At 39.6% G+C, this 17,935-nt stretch overlaps 1 protein-coding gene across 3 annotated transcripts in view; it reads right to left on the bottom strand.

The window, feature by feature from the left end:
* Positions 1-17,655, bottom strand: part of DLD (dihydrolipoamide dehydrogenase) — a 51,614-nt gene extending 33,959 nt beyond the window's left edge. For all 3 annotated transcript variants that reach the window (XM_082632999.1, XM_082632997.1, XM_082632998.1), the window contains exons 1-8: positions 17,529-17,655; positions 15,953-16,031; positions 8,280-8,359; positions 7,722-7,790; positions 7,072-7,141; positions 5,487-5,587; positions 5,039-5,182; positions 4,506-4,607 (exon numbers count right to left, since the gene is read on the bottom strand). In XM_082632999.1, coding sequence (XP_082489125.1) covers positions 4,506-4,607; positions 5,039-5,182; positions 5,487-5,587; positions 7,072-7,141; positions 7,722-7,790; positions 8,280-8,359; positions 15,953-16,031; positions 17,529-17,567 — 684 coding nt within the window. In that variant the 5' untranslated portion in view covers positions 17,568-17,655. The remainder of the gene's footprint in view (positions 1-4,505; positions 4,608-5,038; positions 5,183-5,486; positions 5,588-7,071; positions 7,142-7,721; positions 7,791-8,279; positions 8,360-15,952; positions 16,032-17,528) is intronic.
* Positions 17,656-17,935: the final 280 nt, after the last annotated feature.

Below are 17,935 nucleotides of genomic sequence, written 5' to 3'. Positions count from 1 at the left end.
ATTATGTAACAACCTAAATGGAAAAGAATTTGAAAAAGAATAAATACATATATACATATAACTGAATCACTTTGCTGTACACCTGAAATTAACAAAACATTGTTAATCAACTATACTCCAATATAAAATAAAAAGTTAAAAAATAAAAATAAAGAAGAATAGACTGAAATGTGGAGCAGAGGTCAATCTCTGCTAAACACTAGAAGAGATTTTTAAACAGCTGGTTTGACAATCATTAGACACTACCACAAGTGTTTCAAACAGGTCATGTAAACGACCCACACTTTATTTTCTAAAAGTTTTTCTGGGCTGGTTAATGTAGTATATTTTGGTATCAGCAAGGTATTCAGTTATGTTTATAACTGGTTAAAGACTGTAGTATCAGGGACTTCCACGGTGGTCCAGTGGTTAAGACTCCGTGCTTCCACTGTCGGGGGCACGGGTTCAATCCCTGGTCGGGGAACTAAGATCCCGCATGCGGCGTGGTGCAGACAAAAAAACAAAACAAAACAAAAACAACAACAAAACAAGAAAAGCAATGGAGATTTAAATATGAATAAAACTCAATCTCTGCCTTTAAGGAGCTTATGGTCCTATAAAAAAGACAGACATAAATAAATAGATTCAATATACTGTTATTAGTAGATGATGCAAAGATGCAGACACATTATACTGAAGACTCGAAGAAGGAAAGACCTGAGCTTTCTTAAACAGAAGTCTCCACTAAAAAGGTAACTTCTAAGCTGACATTTGAAAGGTATTTATTATATCAACAAATGTTTATAGAGCCATAATAAAAGCCAATACATGAGTACTTATTATAGATCAGCCACTATGCTAGATCCTAGACACACAGTAAATGAAACAGCCAGCATCTCTACCCTCATGGAGTTTATGATTTAATGAAAGAGAGACAAGTGAACAAGTAACATCAAGAAAGCAAGATAAATGCTAGAACAAGAAGTATAGGGTGCAATGGAACACTCAGCAAGAGTACCTAAGGACATCTAGGGTAGGCAGGGAAGGGCTCAGAAAGTGCAGAAACTCGTAGAGGGATGAAATGTTCCAAACAGAAGCAAGGCCTACCTACAGATAAAGAATGCAGCTTGTTCAGGAACTGATATTTCAATATACCTTGAACATAGTTTGAGAGGGAAAGGGGTTAGAAATGAGGCTGGAGATCTGAGCCAGCACCAACCTACATTTAAGAGTTTGTACTTATCCTAACAGCTATAATGAGTCATTGAAGGGTTTTCAGCAGGAAGAGACATGATTACATTTGTGTTACAGAAAAATCACTTCAGCCACTCTGGGGAAAACAGATTAGAAAAAGTTAAAGTAAGAGAAACCCAGGGTAAGACATGATCTTGGCATGAACTGGGATCTAAGTAGATACATGAAAAGAAGAGGGGCTTCCCTGGTGGCGCAGTGGTTGAGAGTTCGCCTGCTGATGCAGGGGACACAGGTTCGTGCCCCGGTCTGGGAAGATCCCACATGCTGCGGAGCGGCTGGGCCCGTGAGCCGTGGCCGCTGAGCCTGCATGTCCAGAGCCTGTGCTCCGCAACGGGAGAGGCCACAACAGTGAGAGGCCCGCGTACCGCAAAAAAAAAAAAAAAAAAGAAGAGGATATATTCATGAGCCACCTAACAGGTAGTATCACATTACAACCCAGGGACTGACTCAGTATGGGGCACAAAAGCATGGAAGAGGTCACATATAGTTTCCAAACTTCTTTAGGCCTCTAGATAGATGGCAGTACCACTCAGAGATGGGAAATGTTAGAAAAGAAACAGGCTTTGTTTTATTTTTGGGGAGTGAAAGAGGGAGAGAAAGGTTAAGAGGCACTTACTGAACTGAGGGTCTGTGAGACCTTCAAACAGAGATGCTGGTAAGCATTCAGATATAAAAATTCAGAGGCAAGGAGAAAGGATTAGGCTGTAAGTATTTACGAGTCCTTGTGTAACTGAGGTAAGAGGGAAGAGAATATTCTGTGGAAAGACAAAAAGGGTCTGGAATAGAACCCTGAGACAGAACCTAGAGTAATACTAACAATTAAAGGGAAGGCTGAGAAAGGGAAGGAGAAGTCAGCCCAAAGGGCAGCTGGAAAACCCACAGAGTGTGGTTTGATCAGAGAAGTTAAGGGAAAAGTTTCAAACGCAAGAAAACCAGCAATTCTGTTTGCTACCAAATAAAGCAGTGAAGAAAACAGTCCACTGGATTGAGCAATAAATCCATTCATGCCCTGTCAAGAGCAATTTGATGGCACAAGAAGCCATGGACGAAGAAGTGAGTGGGAACTGATGAAACAGAGTGTGGGCATCTCTTTCAAGAAGTCTGGTTGTGAAGAGAAGGTGGGAGGAAAATTAGCAACTGAAGGAGGACACAGGATCAAAAAAAGGCTTACTTATGTGTACACAGCCCGTGTCTGTGAGTGCAAAGGCATCTTGGCATGTGTGAATGCACACAGGTGCCCACAGAGAAGCAGGTTTAAACGTAAATAAGGAAGCAAAAACAGAGGAGAGTTTGAAGACTAAAAAAAAAAATACAAAAATAAAAATCACAAAACAAAGTCCCCAAGAAGGCAGGAGATGATGCACTACCAAGCACAGGTGAAGGGCTCAGTCTTAGGGAAAAAAGCACTTCGAGAGTTACAACAGAGATCAAGAGAACAAGTGTAACAATGGGTAAAAATATTTTGAAATCTGGGGCATCAGGCTGAGGGAGTTCTCACCTGATGGTTTCTCTTATGTGCAATTTAGGAGACAAGGTCATCTGCAAACAGGGGAAGACGCTGTGCTGGCAGAGGTTTGAGATGAGTGGGAAATGGAACAACCATTGCAGGCATCAGGAGAGTGTACCAGCTAAGGAAATAATGGAGTTGTCAGCAAGGCTGAGGATCTTGTTGAGACCTGTGGCCAAAAATTTACACAGGTACTAATCTGCAGGGTGCGTGTCTTTCTCCTGGTGTAGTCAGTATCCTGGGTATAGCATAAAAAGACAGCTGAATTCAACCAGGACTAGTTTTCCTAAGCAGATATGACAGAATAGCAAGGCAAGGGACTCAAGAACACCTGTAAGGAAGTGATTAAAGTGACACATTATAGGGGCTTCCCTGGTGGTGCAGTGGTTGAGAGTCTGCCTGCCGATGCAGGGGACACGGGTTCGTGCCCTGGTCCGGGAAGATCCCACATGCCGCAGAGCAGCTGGGCCTGTGAGCCATGGCCGCTGAGCCTGTGCGTCCAGGGCCTGTGCTCCGCAACGGGAGAGGCCGCAACAGTGAGAGGCCCGCGTACCGCAAAAAATAAAATAAAATAAAATAAACAAAGTGACACATTATAGAATCTAACCTGCTCGGGAAAGCAGTCAAGATGGGATAAAGGCAGAGAGCAAAATCATAAGAGGGATCTAGGGACTAGAAAACTTGATTAAGTTAGAGAGCCTGTCTACCTGAGGAATAACTTAATAAGAGGAAAGGAGCTTATGGTTAGAGAATAAAATGTCTGGATTTGTGATTTCAGAAGTAGAGCCATTCTTGGCGATTACAAGGTAAAACAGCCCTGGGAAAGGACTCCTAAAATGGAGGGATAGAGGTCACTGGACAAACATGAAAACTGCCAGATGGACAAGAAGGGAGAACCAGGCAGCAAAAAGGTAGGAGACAGCACAGTATTCAGAGAACTTCAAGTAGTCTGACATTTCTAAAACTTGAGTTAAGAGGGATCGAGATGAGGATGGAGAGGCAGGGAAGAGTCAGGTCACATAAGTCATGTCTTTATCTGAAATGTAATTCACTCAGAATGAGAGCTGTCTGCTGAAGGGTCGAAGGGCTGGTAGATTTTTAAAAATTAGTCCAGTTCTAGGGAAAAGGAAATGTGAAAGATACAGGGAAGCAGATTTCAAAACAAAAGAGAATGTTCTAATGACTAATGATTACTTAAATAGGTTGCCTTGAAAATTCTTTACTACTAGATAAGTGTCTAAGCAAAACTCCATGCTGGGACTTCCTTGGTGGTGCAGTGGTTAAGAATCCGCCTGACAATGCAGGGAACACGGGTTTGACCCCTGGTCCGGGAAGATCCCACATGCCAGGGAACAACTAAGCCCGTGCACCACAACTACTGGGCCTGCGCTCTAGAGCCAGTGAGCCACAACTACTGAGCTCACGTGCTGCAACTACTGAAGCCCGCGCACCTAGAGCCCGTGCTCCGCAGGAAGAGAAGCCACCGTAACGAGAAGCCTGTGCACTGCAACACAGAGTAGCCCCTGCTCGCCGCATCTAGAGAAAGCCCGCATGTAACAACGAAGACCCAAAGCAGCCAAAAATTTTTCTTAAAAAATTATTTAAAAAAAACTAATGGATGTACATAAATATTTTAAAAAGAAACAAAAAGAACCCCTCAATGCTGATCTACCTGTGATGTTATACAAAGAATCAAACAGGGCACCACTAAGTCCTGTCCAACTCCATGTTAAGTAATAAGGGGCAGAAAAAAAACATCACTCACCAATTCTACACCTATTACTCCTGCACCGATGACAACCATCTTTTCTGGAACATTTTTTAAAGACAAAGCACCTGTAGATGACACTACTGTATCTTCATCAATCTGTAATTTAAAAAAAAGATATAATCAAAATTATTTGGAAAAACCTACTGATTATAAACTGTGATCTCAGTATAATCACTAAAAATACTAGGTCATTTATTTGCTTTGAGCTACTTATGACTTTTATCCATAGACTCAATTTTATCAAAACCCATTAAAAATGCTCACTTAAAAATTTATCATTCAGCATTTCAAAACAAAATGGTCAATTTTAACTTCATATTGAATTGAAATATATCTTAATATACAGTGTTCTATTTCTGGTCACGATCACTGCAGAATAAAGACAGGCAATTTCCTAAAGCTGAATGACTGTCAACATATAGTACTTCTGTCAGAGATCTGTCATTCAAAGTTCATAAAGAGCATAAAGTCGCTTATAAAACATATTTCTGTAGGAAGGTTGTGACAGCTGTAAGACATGTAAATACCGTAATTCCAGGAAAAGGAGTGACTTCGGAACCTGTGGCTATAAGAATGTTCTTTGTATCAATAACTTGAGTGCTGCCATCGGCTTTTGTAGCGGTGACCTGATTTTTCCCAGTTATCTTTCCATATCCATTTACATGAGCAACCTTTAAAAAATAATGTTTATAAATTCACAACATTTAAAATAACTTTTTGGAGAAACAAATATGAGTAGTCAGAAAAAACTATTAAATCAGTTATCCAATACACAATACTTCCCTACTTAGTAATGCCACGTGTGGAACGGCAGACGTTTTGTTACATGTATCGGGGAAATCTACGTCAGGTTAACGTACTGTTTTAAACTAAGTATTCTCCAGCGGCCAAGTTCCAATGACATCACTGTGAGCATAACGCAATGTGACGGTGTACGTAAACTACAGCAAACATGTGCACAGGAAACACACTGACCTTATTCTGTCTGAACAGGTGGGCGATTCCACCCGTTAGAGCTTTGACTGCGTTACTCTTCTGCTCCATCATCTTCTCCAAATTCAAGCGAACTTCAGACACTACAATTTGGTAAATAAATCTTTAGTCCGTAGCTAAATTCCTGAAGCAACGTGTGGTATGTTTCACTAATCAAGGTCTAAGAAACTGCAGCCTAATGCTTACGGAACTGTATAAAAGGCAGTATTACAATTTTTTAATCTAATGACTGATACAATAATCGTAGCTGGCAAAAGGCAAACAGCGTCCTATCACAATAACAGAACCTATCACACACTGTAAAAAGTCCACCTTCAGGAAAAACGAAGTCCAAAATGAAACATTACACCCCATTATGACAATATATTCTCCAAACACCTTATGATAACTATAAATCTGGAAGAGATTTAAATTTAAGTACTGACAAAAATGACAAAGTGAAACATCACTGGAAATTGCAAACAAAAGGGTAAATCTCATGAAACAACTACTAAAAATACACATTTGAAAACTTCAAATACAGAAGCTTAATATAAAAGAGTTTAATAAACTAGATTTTACTCACTCAATTCAGAAGAAAACTCTGAAACAACTCAGAAGATAAAGAAACTCAAACTCAACAGAACTTTACATGTAAGCATACCTCAGAAATCAGCTCATGCAACCAACACGTATCTTAAAGATGAGGAAACAGAGGCCCTGAGAGATTTGATTTACCTAAAGTCACAGAGCTAGAACGTGAAGCTTTACCTACAATGCATGTCTTTGACTAACCCTGTCTCTTCTTTCCTTTGTGGGCACAGAAAGTGAGTTTTGATTCTACTTTTCGTCTAGCTTAATATATTTGCTTTAATGTATATACATCACTCCTATATCTTCCTGCCTGCCTACACTACAGCCCAATCTTTCAGAAACCTACCGCTACGAAGAAATAAATGAAGGAAAATCAATTAACACCACCCCCCCTCCAACCAAGGTGTGTTTCGGCCCTTCCTAGAAGGGCCAAACTATATATAGATATAGATATAAGATAGATATAGATATAGATAGATATAGATAGATATAGATATCTGTAAACAACAATAATTGGAGAAAAAGGATGAAATGAAAACAGTCCAAAAAGAATGGCAGGAGACATGACATAACAAATTAAAATGTTATGAAATGTCCTTCTTTTCCACTATGCTGCATCCTTCCCCCTCTCCTTGCATCTCTTTCCACTACCGACAACTTAAGGAGACTTTGCTTCCTTCACCATTAATTTGCCCATGGCACTCAGGAATCCAGCGCCTCCCAATGATCTCTAGGTTTCAGGGAAATAAAAACTGACTCCCCTCTCTCTCTCTCTCTCACACACACACACACACACGTTAGCAAAGGAACACAAGATATCATAGTAGAAATATAAATTTAAGCCTTCTTTCTTAAATAAATCTTCTCACATTAAGATCTTTGTCTTACGCTTCCCTCACTGAACATATATTACACACTGATTAGACACAAGTCAAGTTAAGCCAGAAGAGTCAAGTTAAGTGAAAATATTGCTAAATATGAAAGGTATACATACTTTCAATTCCTCTAGATGCAAAATCTTTTCCATGGGCCATATGGTAATAATGAGAGTTATTCAATAAAGCCTAAAGGAAATAGACTCAATTATCAAATTTCACAAACTATATATAATAAAAAACCACTTACAAAATGACATTCTCTACGTGAAATAGCATATAGGACTACACCAATTCAGTTTCTGTTCTTACATAATTAATCTAAGACAAACAATAACGACTTAAATGTTCAACAAACAAGAATGAAAAAACATCTTTACTTTCTTTAAAAGCAATGAATTAAATACACACTTCAGAAAGGCAAGTTAAAAAAGCAGTCATATTTTCATATATAAAGGGGCTAAAAGAAGCAGTTACTACCTATTATCTGTTTCACTGTAAAGGAAAACTAAAAAAAAAAAAAGTGGAACATCAGAGTCTGTCATCAGAGGCTAGCTCAAAGGCTAGGCATTCTGAGACAAGGAAATTATTTCAGGAATCTATGGCAGACTGATGACAGTACTCTAAGTTTTAACAAGGGAAAAACGTGTTTTTATCATCCCTGGTTTATTTTTTAATAACTGTATTAGTTTAATATTTGAATCTCAATATATCCTTCTAGCTGGTGGCTAATGAAAAAATTTCTGCACTGCACAAAACATATGCTCACCTTAGAAGGAATACAACCAACGTTCAAGCATGTTCCACCGAGTGTTTCATTTTTCTCAACACAGACTGCCTACAACCAAAGAAAACATTATTTACTGCACATAACCTGCAATGTTTCGGTTCACTAAAATTCCAAATATATCTGTCTTAATTCTTCTACAAAACATGCTACTGAAGCTGTGTTTGTGAGAATGAAACAGACTCCTTTATAATTTATTATTTGAAGAATACTAACCCAAAAGCGAATTATTCTAAAAGATATTTTTGTTTAACAACCAAATACATGTTTCTGGCTCTATTACTGTATCTTCCAAAGTGTGATTAGAAGCCAAAACAAAAAAGTATTGGGGGGAGGGGAAAAATAATGACTTCACGTTCCATTTCATGAAAATACTACAATCGAATAAACCCTCTCTCTTCATTAGTCTCAGGCCTAAATATAATTTATAGAATTAAGAAATTATTTACCATTATTAATTACCTGCAAAGTATTTTGTGAATGTGATCAACTCTTGCCAAATGAAAAGGAATCAACACCTAGTCTGAGCCTAAACCTTACCTTGAAGCCTAACTGGGCAGCTTTAATAGCAGCAACATATCCTCCAGGACCAGAACCTATCACTGTTACATCAGCATCAACTACAATAAAAGCAAATGGATACAAAACAATAAATTGCTTAATATCGACCAAAAACAGTACATTAAAAAAAAAATCTTACATTTTACACCTCCAAGAAAGTGCAAAAAATCAGCATTTTCTACACAGTACTATTCATTCCTAGGTACCTGATGTTCTTTGACATAACTGAAAACGGCACAGATTTTTAAATTTTGTTTTCTATTTATTCATTACGGCATACCAAAATACAACTGAGCTTTGTACCCACTGACCTTGCTAAATTCCATAGTTTCGTAACGGACAGGCATTTACTGACACATCTGTATGAAGGAAAGAGCCTGAGCTTTGGAATCTTGACACACCTGGCTTCAAATCTCAGCTCCTGTCACTTATTAGTTGTGTGACTAAGTGACCTCATTTTTCTGTCATACAGGAACAATAACACTGTCTTAAATGATTGATGTTTGGATTAAATAAGATAATTTTGTATAATACTTTAGTTCTCTCAATAAATTTAAGACTGATTATATCCTTTTCAGGCACTTAACTTCTAAGATATCAGGGGGAAAACTCTGCTTCCCTATGATGCATGGCAAATACGTTTTGAACTTTATTTGAATAATGATACATTTTGTATAGTTTAAGATAATAGGCTAAACAGAACTCAATGAATTATTCTGGACATTTATCATATAAAGATAAGAAACTGAAAATTAACTTTGATCAGTAGCCTGAGAAATATAATAATTATGATACAAATGTAAAATTAAGTCCAATTATTCCCATTCTCCTCAATCCAACATCAAATAAAGCAACAATAACTGTTAGAGTTAGAGACAGTCTCCCTTCTCCACCCCCCAACTGTCACTGCAACCTAGCATTTAGCAGTTTTTAACACACTTTCACATATATTATCATGTTTTCCCCAGAACTTCCTAGGAGGAAGGTAAGGATGGCATATATCCGATATATCACAGATAAAAAACACTAGGTTCAGAGAGGTCAATTAACTTGCCCAAGGTCATCTAGCAATCGTGTGGCAGAGACAAAATTTCTGTCTCTCCTTCCAGTGGTATTTCCATTATTCAAACTACTCCATTCCTCAGTTTCACCTATCCCCAAGGGCAATAATCAAGCTTTATAATTACTAGCTATCTGACCTTAGATGAGTAATTTAACCTGCTTCACCCTCAGTTTACTCATCTGAAAAATAAACAGTACAAGAAAATCTACCTCATAGGGTTGTAATACAGAATAAATAATGTATACAAATAGCTTAGCATAGTACCTGGAACGTACATAGTAAGTATTCACTGTATAATAACTATATTCTGACCTACAAAGACAGCAATTTTAATTTCTTATCATCCCTCCCCCACAAAACACACACCTCCTAGGGGATGGGAGTGTAGTATCATTCAAAAGACCTTTGCTGGCCTGAACAGAATCAAATAACCTCTATGTTGGACGACAACTAACAAGTTAGCCTAGCCAGTTATCCACAAAATCTAAGAATCGTCCTACTGAATAAATCATAGTACTGATTCTCCTTGGTTATGTCAGATGATAATTAGGATTACTCAATACATGAAAAAACTATAGCTGGTCCAATACATGATAAAAGTATTGCTTCAATTTTTACTAATCCATTTATGCTTTTTGGCCACAATGCTTGGTTCACTCTTTCACATTCAGAATTAAGTATGTAATAAAATGTATTTCTTTTTTCAAGTCTTGAACCAAATCAGGACCTAAACAATATCCCTTAGTTTGGGTCCTAATTTTTAATTTCACAGTAATCTAAATACAAGCTACAAAACATGTTTCTCTGCTGATTTTTTTTAACATTTTTTTGGTTATAATATACATGTTTGTTGATTAAATTTAAACACAAAAAAGCCAAAATACTTGCATTTTATTTCCCAATTTACTGTGTCATCTTAGGTCTTTTTAAAAACCGTAGAAAATACCAAAAAACAGTTCACCTTGCACTGAAGATACTAAGTGTACCATTCCATCAGAATCCCACTAAAGTGCTAGGAAGCACAAAGATGAAGGGAAAAAAGAAGTCTTCATCTGAAGATTTGTCAACTGAAAGTATAGGAGGGTATGATCCAATGCAAAGCTTCAAAAATAAGCTATTATTTAGGGGGAGTACACCAATGTCTGCAATTTACCTTGAAATGCATCAGAAAAGTAAGAAGAATGAATGGATACATATATGGATGAACAGGTATGTGATAATGTAAGTATAGTAAAATGTGAAGAATCCATGGGTATTCACTGTAAAATTCTTGCAACTTTTCTAAATGTTTGAAATTTTTCATAATAAAATACTGGAAAAACAAACCAGCTAGCTTTCACCTTTACCAAAAGCTGCTTGCAAGTGACAGTTTACAATACCTGATTCTGACTCACCATCTCCTTGTCAAGAAGCATTTCTCAATTTTAAAGTAGTTTTAAAAATCAGGATATAGAAAAGTAGTTAAACCAAACACATTAATTTAGGGAACACTTAATATATAATTTTACAAAACTAGAATCAGCCTTTAAAAGTGAAAAAGAAAAGCTGAAAAGGATATACAAATTGATAGCATAAGAGAACGATGACTAAGCCAAAACGGCAGAAGACAGCTGGATAGCAATCTTCATTTCAGGTGGCAGTAAACTACCGGGAGAAAGCTACTGGGTTGATACTTTAAAAAACACTGGGGTACAGTAAGAGGTGACTGACTTAATTAGTCAACGCCATGAAATAAACTGAAAGAAAAAGCAGGAAAACGTGCTCTACAAGTTACTCTACAAATGTTACTTATTATATCATTATGAGGAAACGAAGGCTACCACATTATCAAGGCTACCACTGAAGTAAAGGTGTCCGGTTACAAACCAACTGTAATCATCAACAAATTACAACACATGTTTTAAGAAATCAGTCAGCAATATTATCTGCCACTTGGATAATATACACGCCAGGTAGTGACCTAAATGCTTCCTGTTGTCTTATTTAAGCCTCGGCACATCTCTGTTACACAGTTATTACTGCCATTTAACAGGGAGAAGATAAGGCTGAGGGTAACTAAACAACCTGTATAAGGTTGCACAATTAGTAACTGATCCAGCCAGGATTCAAGCCATATTCTTTAGATTCTGAAGCCTATGCTCCTACACCATTATGCCTCCCAAACACTCAGATGATCCCATAATCTCCAGGTCAATCAGGAACTCCAACGAAAATGACAGGAAGCTCTTCATTATCAGAATGAAATCAAATTTCATGAATGCCTATCCTATGAGGAAATCATCACTACCTTCAAAAACCTTACGTTATAGTTAGGGGAAATAGGCACGTATCAAAATGTAGATAAATCAAGATTATTTTTAAAACAAAAAAAAGGAATAGGAAAAGCAATATAAGGCAGTAATTATTAATTACCAATTTCACTAAATGAGTATATGCTACTTGTTGTAATGTTTACTTGTTGTTTTGTTGATGGGGGGGCGGTCTGTTTTAAAATCATCAATAGCCTGGGACTTCCCCGGCGGTCCAGTGGTTAAGACTCTGCACTTCCACTGCAGGGGGCACTGACTGGTTCAATCCCTGGTCGGAGAACTAAGATCCCACATGTCGCGGGGTGCAGCCAAAAAAAAAACAAAAAACAAAAAAACACCCGAAAAACAAAACAAAAAATACAATAAAATAATCAATAGCCTTAATCTTCAGTCTATTTCCATAGTCACATCCTCTACCTGTGATCACCCTAAACCGTTCAGCTTCAAAGAAAATCTTGAATTCTAATACTTTTACTTTCTGATGATAACCCTACAACCCTCTAGTCCGTAACGGAAGAGAAACACAGTAAAAGAAGAAAGGATTTGAAGTTAAACAAACCTGAGTTCAAATATGAGCTCTACCCTCTCTTCAATTCTTGGGTAAATTATTTAATCTCTCTGGGCTTCGATGCAACACAGGCATAGCAGTGACAGTCATATCTACATCCCAGGGCTGAGAGGTGAGAGATGAGGTATGTCAAGATCCTGGGAGAGTGCCAGCTGCACACTGGGCACTCGACACATGTTTCTTCCCTTCTCAGAGCCTCCTGCCAATGTTAGTCCTGCAGCCTTCAGTCTCATCCCCACCCTCCTCAGCTACCACGCTGTCCCCTCCTGCCAAAACCCAACTAGGACTTTATTCTCTTGCTCCTCATTGGTTTCCCTGCCTCTTGTTAGATAAAATCCAAGTTCCTAAATACACATCTACATCTCTTCAATAACTATTTCTCCAGCCTCATCTTCCACCACATTCTGCTTATCCACCAATATCATGCAGTTTAAGCTGCAGCAATAATGAATTACTGGTACCTTAACACGCACAGAATTGGGCTGGTCTACCCACATACATTCTGGTCCATCTACCTAGAAATAAATACTGATAGCATGTATTTCACATTACAGACACAATTCTAAGCTCTTGGGCTACCAATGAATGACAGAGCCCTGGTTCTTACTAATGAGAGAAAAAGTTATTACAATAAAAACTCTGATCTGCAACCAAAACGAGCTTTAAAAACAAATCTGATTTTATCATGCCCCTGCTTAAAACACTTCAATGACCTCCAATTGCCCTTAAAATAAAGAGTTAGGGTCTTCTGTAACCCGGAGAAGTCAACCGTCAACACATTTCAGCCACACTGGCCCTTTCTGGGCTCCTCAAATGCACTATGCTCCTTCTCGCATCAAAATATTCCCACATGCAGGTCCTTCTACCTGGAACACCTCCTCCCATACCCACTCCCACCCCAACCCTTTTCAGATACCATCATTTCCTTAGAAAATAACTGTGGCCATTCCTGATCCATATACAGATGTCATAACTCCCAATGCTCAGTTTGTGGAGTCCTTATCACAATTATTTGTTGGATGTTTATACTCCCCAGTGGACTGTAAACTGTAAAGCTGCATCTTGTCTGTCCTGTTCACTGTTGTATCCCAGCAACTAGTCCAATAACTAGCACAGAGTAGATACTCCATATCTGTTGAAATAATGAATGAATAAATTAACATAGCAAATGTGACTGATGAAGGGCTGTAAGTCTATTCCTGTCATGAAACAGGTCATATCAACAACAACACACAATACTTTTCAAATCTTGATGAACTTGGTTCATATTCAAACACCTCCCAGATGCTGTAACAGGGACTGTATCATAATAAGCTTGAACTCCTCAAGTTGGTCAAGCAATACTCATGTAACGAGGCAAGCCAAAGAGAACAAGGATAAAGAGTGTAAGCTCTAGAGTCAGAAGAGTTTTCCCAGCTCTGTCATTTCCTAGCTAAGCTCTCTCGACTCAGCTCCTCCATTCACTAAATGGGGAAAATAGCAGCACATACCTGGTAGGAGAGCCACAAGGATTAAAGACTGTGCCTAAAACAGAGTAAGCCCTCAAATGCATCAGTTAATATCCCTGTTGCTGCTGGGTACTCACTGTGTACCAGGCATGGGCCCAGAGTTTATTCAATAAATATGCACTGAGTACCTACTGTACCATTTTTGATGCTAAACAGTCACAAATCACAGTCCTTGACCTAATGAAGTGTGCACTCTTGAGGAAAGTACAGACATTAAATAAACACCTCAGACAAATATAAATATGTACAAAAAACGCTTGTTACTTCATGAAACCAAAGACTTTATGCACGGAATCTACATGGGTACTAAAGGATTTATAACTTACTCGATGTCAAGGGATCACTACATTATTGGATTCATGCGTGCTCAGTTATCCCCGTAACATTACAATCTAAGTTCCTGCCCAGGGACTGCCTGGCAAATAGAAGGTACTGAATAAGTCCTCCTTGAATATGTAATACCAAAGGTGTAGAATGAGCCATGGAAAGTCTTTACTTGCATGCTTGGAAATGAAGATCTAATATTTCTCCTATTGAGCTGAGAAGAATAAATAATAATCCCATTTAACAAAAGAGACAAAGGGTGTATGCCAATTATACCTCAATAAACTGAAAGGGGGAAAGAAGGGACAAAGGACATAACGGGTCCAACTCCCCCCAACCCCACCACCATCAAATTTGTATTTTTTAAAGGATTTCTTGACCTGTTCAAAGCTAGGATAAATCTCCCACTGTTGGTCATCAGTGACCCAAATCCTCCTCCTCCTCTTTCTCCTAGGAATATACAAAATGATAATAGTTTGACAACAGTTTAAGGATACAGGATAAAATTATTTCACAGGATGCAGGGAGACTGATGGTCACAGCTCCCCCCAGTTAATGGTTTCTATAATGAAGCTTTAAGACATCATGTGCAACTTTACTTATGATTATATGAGCGATTCCAAAAAATGTCAAAACAGATAATTTCAGGCTTCCCTGGTGGCGCAGTGGTTTAGAGTCCGCCTGCCGATGCAGGGGACACGGGTTCGTGCCCCGGTCTGGGAGGATCCCACATGCCGCGGAGTGGCTGGGCCCGTGAGCCATGGCCGCTGAGCCTGCGCGTCCGCAACGGGAGAGGCCACAGCAGTGAGAGGCCCACGTACCGCAAACAAACAAACAAACAAAATAACCAGATAATTTCAAATACTCAATACTCAGTAGTCTTGGTACTGGGAGGCCAAAGTATCTTACCCATTAACTCCCTGTTTTAAATACTTTAAAAAATAAATTACATATCCTTTACAGAAACTTCAAAAATATAGAAAAGTATAAAGAAAAAAGTATTCATAGCCCATAGCTTCCTTTCAGGGTACATTCTTCTAGTCTTTAAAACGTGCTTTTGATAAGCCCACCAAGATTTTCATTCAGTGTGGAAAAAGATTTCTCATCATTCTAAACAGTGTTAAGCAACTAACACACTCCATCTTACCCAGTGGACAGAATTAAGTTTTTTGGGGTTTTTTTTGGCCACACAGCACAGCAGGCGGGAGCTTAGTTCCCCGACCAGGGATCAAAACCCATGCCCCCTGCAGAGGAAGTGCGGAACTTTTCAAGTGTAAACATATAAAATCGCTCCTCTGCCCAACACCCTTCAGTGGTTTCCCCTCACACTTGGGAGTAAAATCCTGGCCTGGCATATAAAACCCTCCATATCTGATCCCTGCCTACCTCTCTGGTTTTACACTCTATGGGTCTCTGCTCTAGCCACACCAGCCTTCTTGCAATTCCTTAAACCTCACAACTGAATTCTCACCTCAGACCCTTCTCACTGCTGTTTGCCTCTGCCTGAAATAAACTTCTCACTCCCTCACTTTACTCAGGCCCTTACACAGAAAAGCCCTGACACCCTATCTAAAATAGCCTCCTTACCTCCCAATTACCAGCTTTCGTTTTCAAAGACCTCCCAAAATATTTCCGTTTCTTGTGTACTGTTTGTCTTTTACCCCCAGACTATAAGTTCCATAACAGGAGGGCTTTGCCTCATTCACCACCCGGAACACACTAGATGCTCAATAAACATTTAAGTGAATAAACATATGAACAAGTGAATTCTATGACTGATTACTTTATTATTAGTTACTCTACCGTTCACTTGCTTTTACATTTAAACACAAAGGAAATATGAGTTCATATGAGGAAAACCTGTTTTACTAACTACTTACTTGGTTGATCTGCATAAGTTCTCAGTGGCACTGCAGAAACTCCTTGCAGACCATGAGATATTCGATTGAAATGGCCTCTCTGAAACAAAGAAAAGAAAATGTTCCTATTATGTAAAATATGATTTCAAAATACAGAACTCCTGAAGGTCCTTGAAAAGAATGAGTTAAGGCAAATGTATCAAGCAATGATTATTAATGTATCTTCCACTGCCACAGAGGTTACATATCAATTTCTCCTCTTCTGTAAAAACAGTCAGCTTGCCACACTTTTCATTATGAACAGTCAACATCCCATTCCATATTTAACCTAACTAAAACATGTTACTCAATGGTGTTAAATTTTATTAAATTTTAAGGAAGCATGGCTAACTTTTGGTACCAGGGATCATTTTAATGTCATAACTAAAGTGTTCAAAGTTCTAGCTTAAGTACTTGGATAATTTCATTATGCAAACCTTTTACACGTGATCCATGTACAACCTATGAAGATGTACCTGAACCGTCCAACAGGAATAGAAAATGAGACAAAATACCTTAGAAAAATGCACCAAGTAATGTACTCATATTCAAGAGCTACTACGGTTTTACAAACTGCATCATAATCTCCACAACAACCTCTAAATGTGGATGGCTACTATCTCCTAAGAACGGTGAGGCACAAAAGAACAAAGCAAATAGCTCCGATCACAGAAGGCAAATGGGAAGCAGTGACAAAACCTACACTGAGCTAGTAACGTTGTCTATTTCAAGGCACTTCTTGCTGAGGTCAGGACAGCGGTCCAAAGAACAGCAGAATAAATATCAGCCCTGAGTTTTAGTCCCAGCTCTGCCTTTCACTAAAAGTACGACTTCTACCATGTTACATTAACTTCGGAAAACATAAGCTACTCATGTTTGAAACAAAGGAGTCTGACTACTGTATTATTTTTAAGGTCTGCATCAATATTGTATCCAGCCACGATCCCACATATATACACTTTGGCTGTATTTGGTACATAAATGAAAAAGGAAAGCTTTCCTGAGGATAACCTGTTACAATTAAAAATACAAGCTGCTAAGAGGGAAGTCAATGCACACTAGCTTAAAACTGCAAACGCGGAAGGGACCTTCGAGGAATTCCTAGGGCTACATGTTAGGGCTGACTCGGTCTGGGTCTTTCAAGCGGTGGCCCAAGGTTACCTGTCCACTGTAGAAAGGCCACTCAGGGGCCGGGACGAGGATTAGCAAAAGGTATGAAAAAGAATCGACCATATGGGGCAAGGTAGACTCATACTTCCTCCGCCAAGGGGGCAAGGCCTATGTGCGACCGCCAGGCCCCACGGCCCAGGCTTGGGAGGGAACTGTGTGTGACTGCTGGCCGTCATACAACCCATAAAACCGGCCGGGCCTCTCCACCGCCCAGGCCTCTGCCTCCGAGCCGCCGCCCGGGCTGAGCCGGTTCAGGGGTGGAGCCGCAGCTGGTCCCGGCCTGGCCGCCGGCCTCTCCCAACCCCACCAAGTAGGCCGCGTCCCGGACTCCGTCAGCGGGCCTCTCTGTGCCTCTAGCTCAGCACGACCCCACCCAGTCGGCCCTCACCTTAGCCAAAGAACAGTACACACGACTCCAGCTCTGCATCTTGCCGCTGGACTTTCCTTTCCGCCAAAGCTTTCACCTCCACTAAGCGTCTCCGCCGCCTCGCCAAGGTCTCCCCGCTCTGCGCATGCACGAGCGCGGCCTACGTCATCGGTCGGGCGCCGCGCGATTGGCCCGCGCCGTGCGGACCAGTCAGGCTCGGCGTCGTACACTGTCGTAAGGAGCGTAGTGCTTTGTGGCAGCGGGGAATGAGGGACTGTTCTAGGGGAATGAAAGTGTCCGGAGTTGCGATGTAATCTTATAGAATACTTGAAAGGCGTTTGCTTTCGTAAAGCTATCGTTTGCTTAAAGCACACTACAAAAAGTAAGGTTTCACCAGTTCTTGATGCTGCTAGGCTGAGGAATCTCAG

Source organism: Mesoplodon mirus (assembly GCF_964341445.2).
Source record: "Mesoplodon mirus genome assembly, chromosome: 9".
NCBI lineage: Eukaryota > Metazoa > Chordata > Mammalia > Artiodactyla > Ziphiidae > Mesoplodon > Mesoplodon mirus.
Note: the sequence above shows the minus strand (reverse complement) of the source record. Positions and strands in the feature narration are given on the sequence as shown.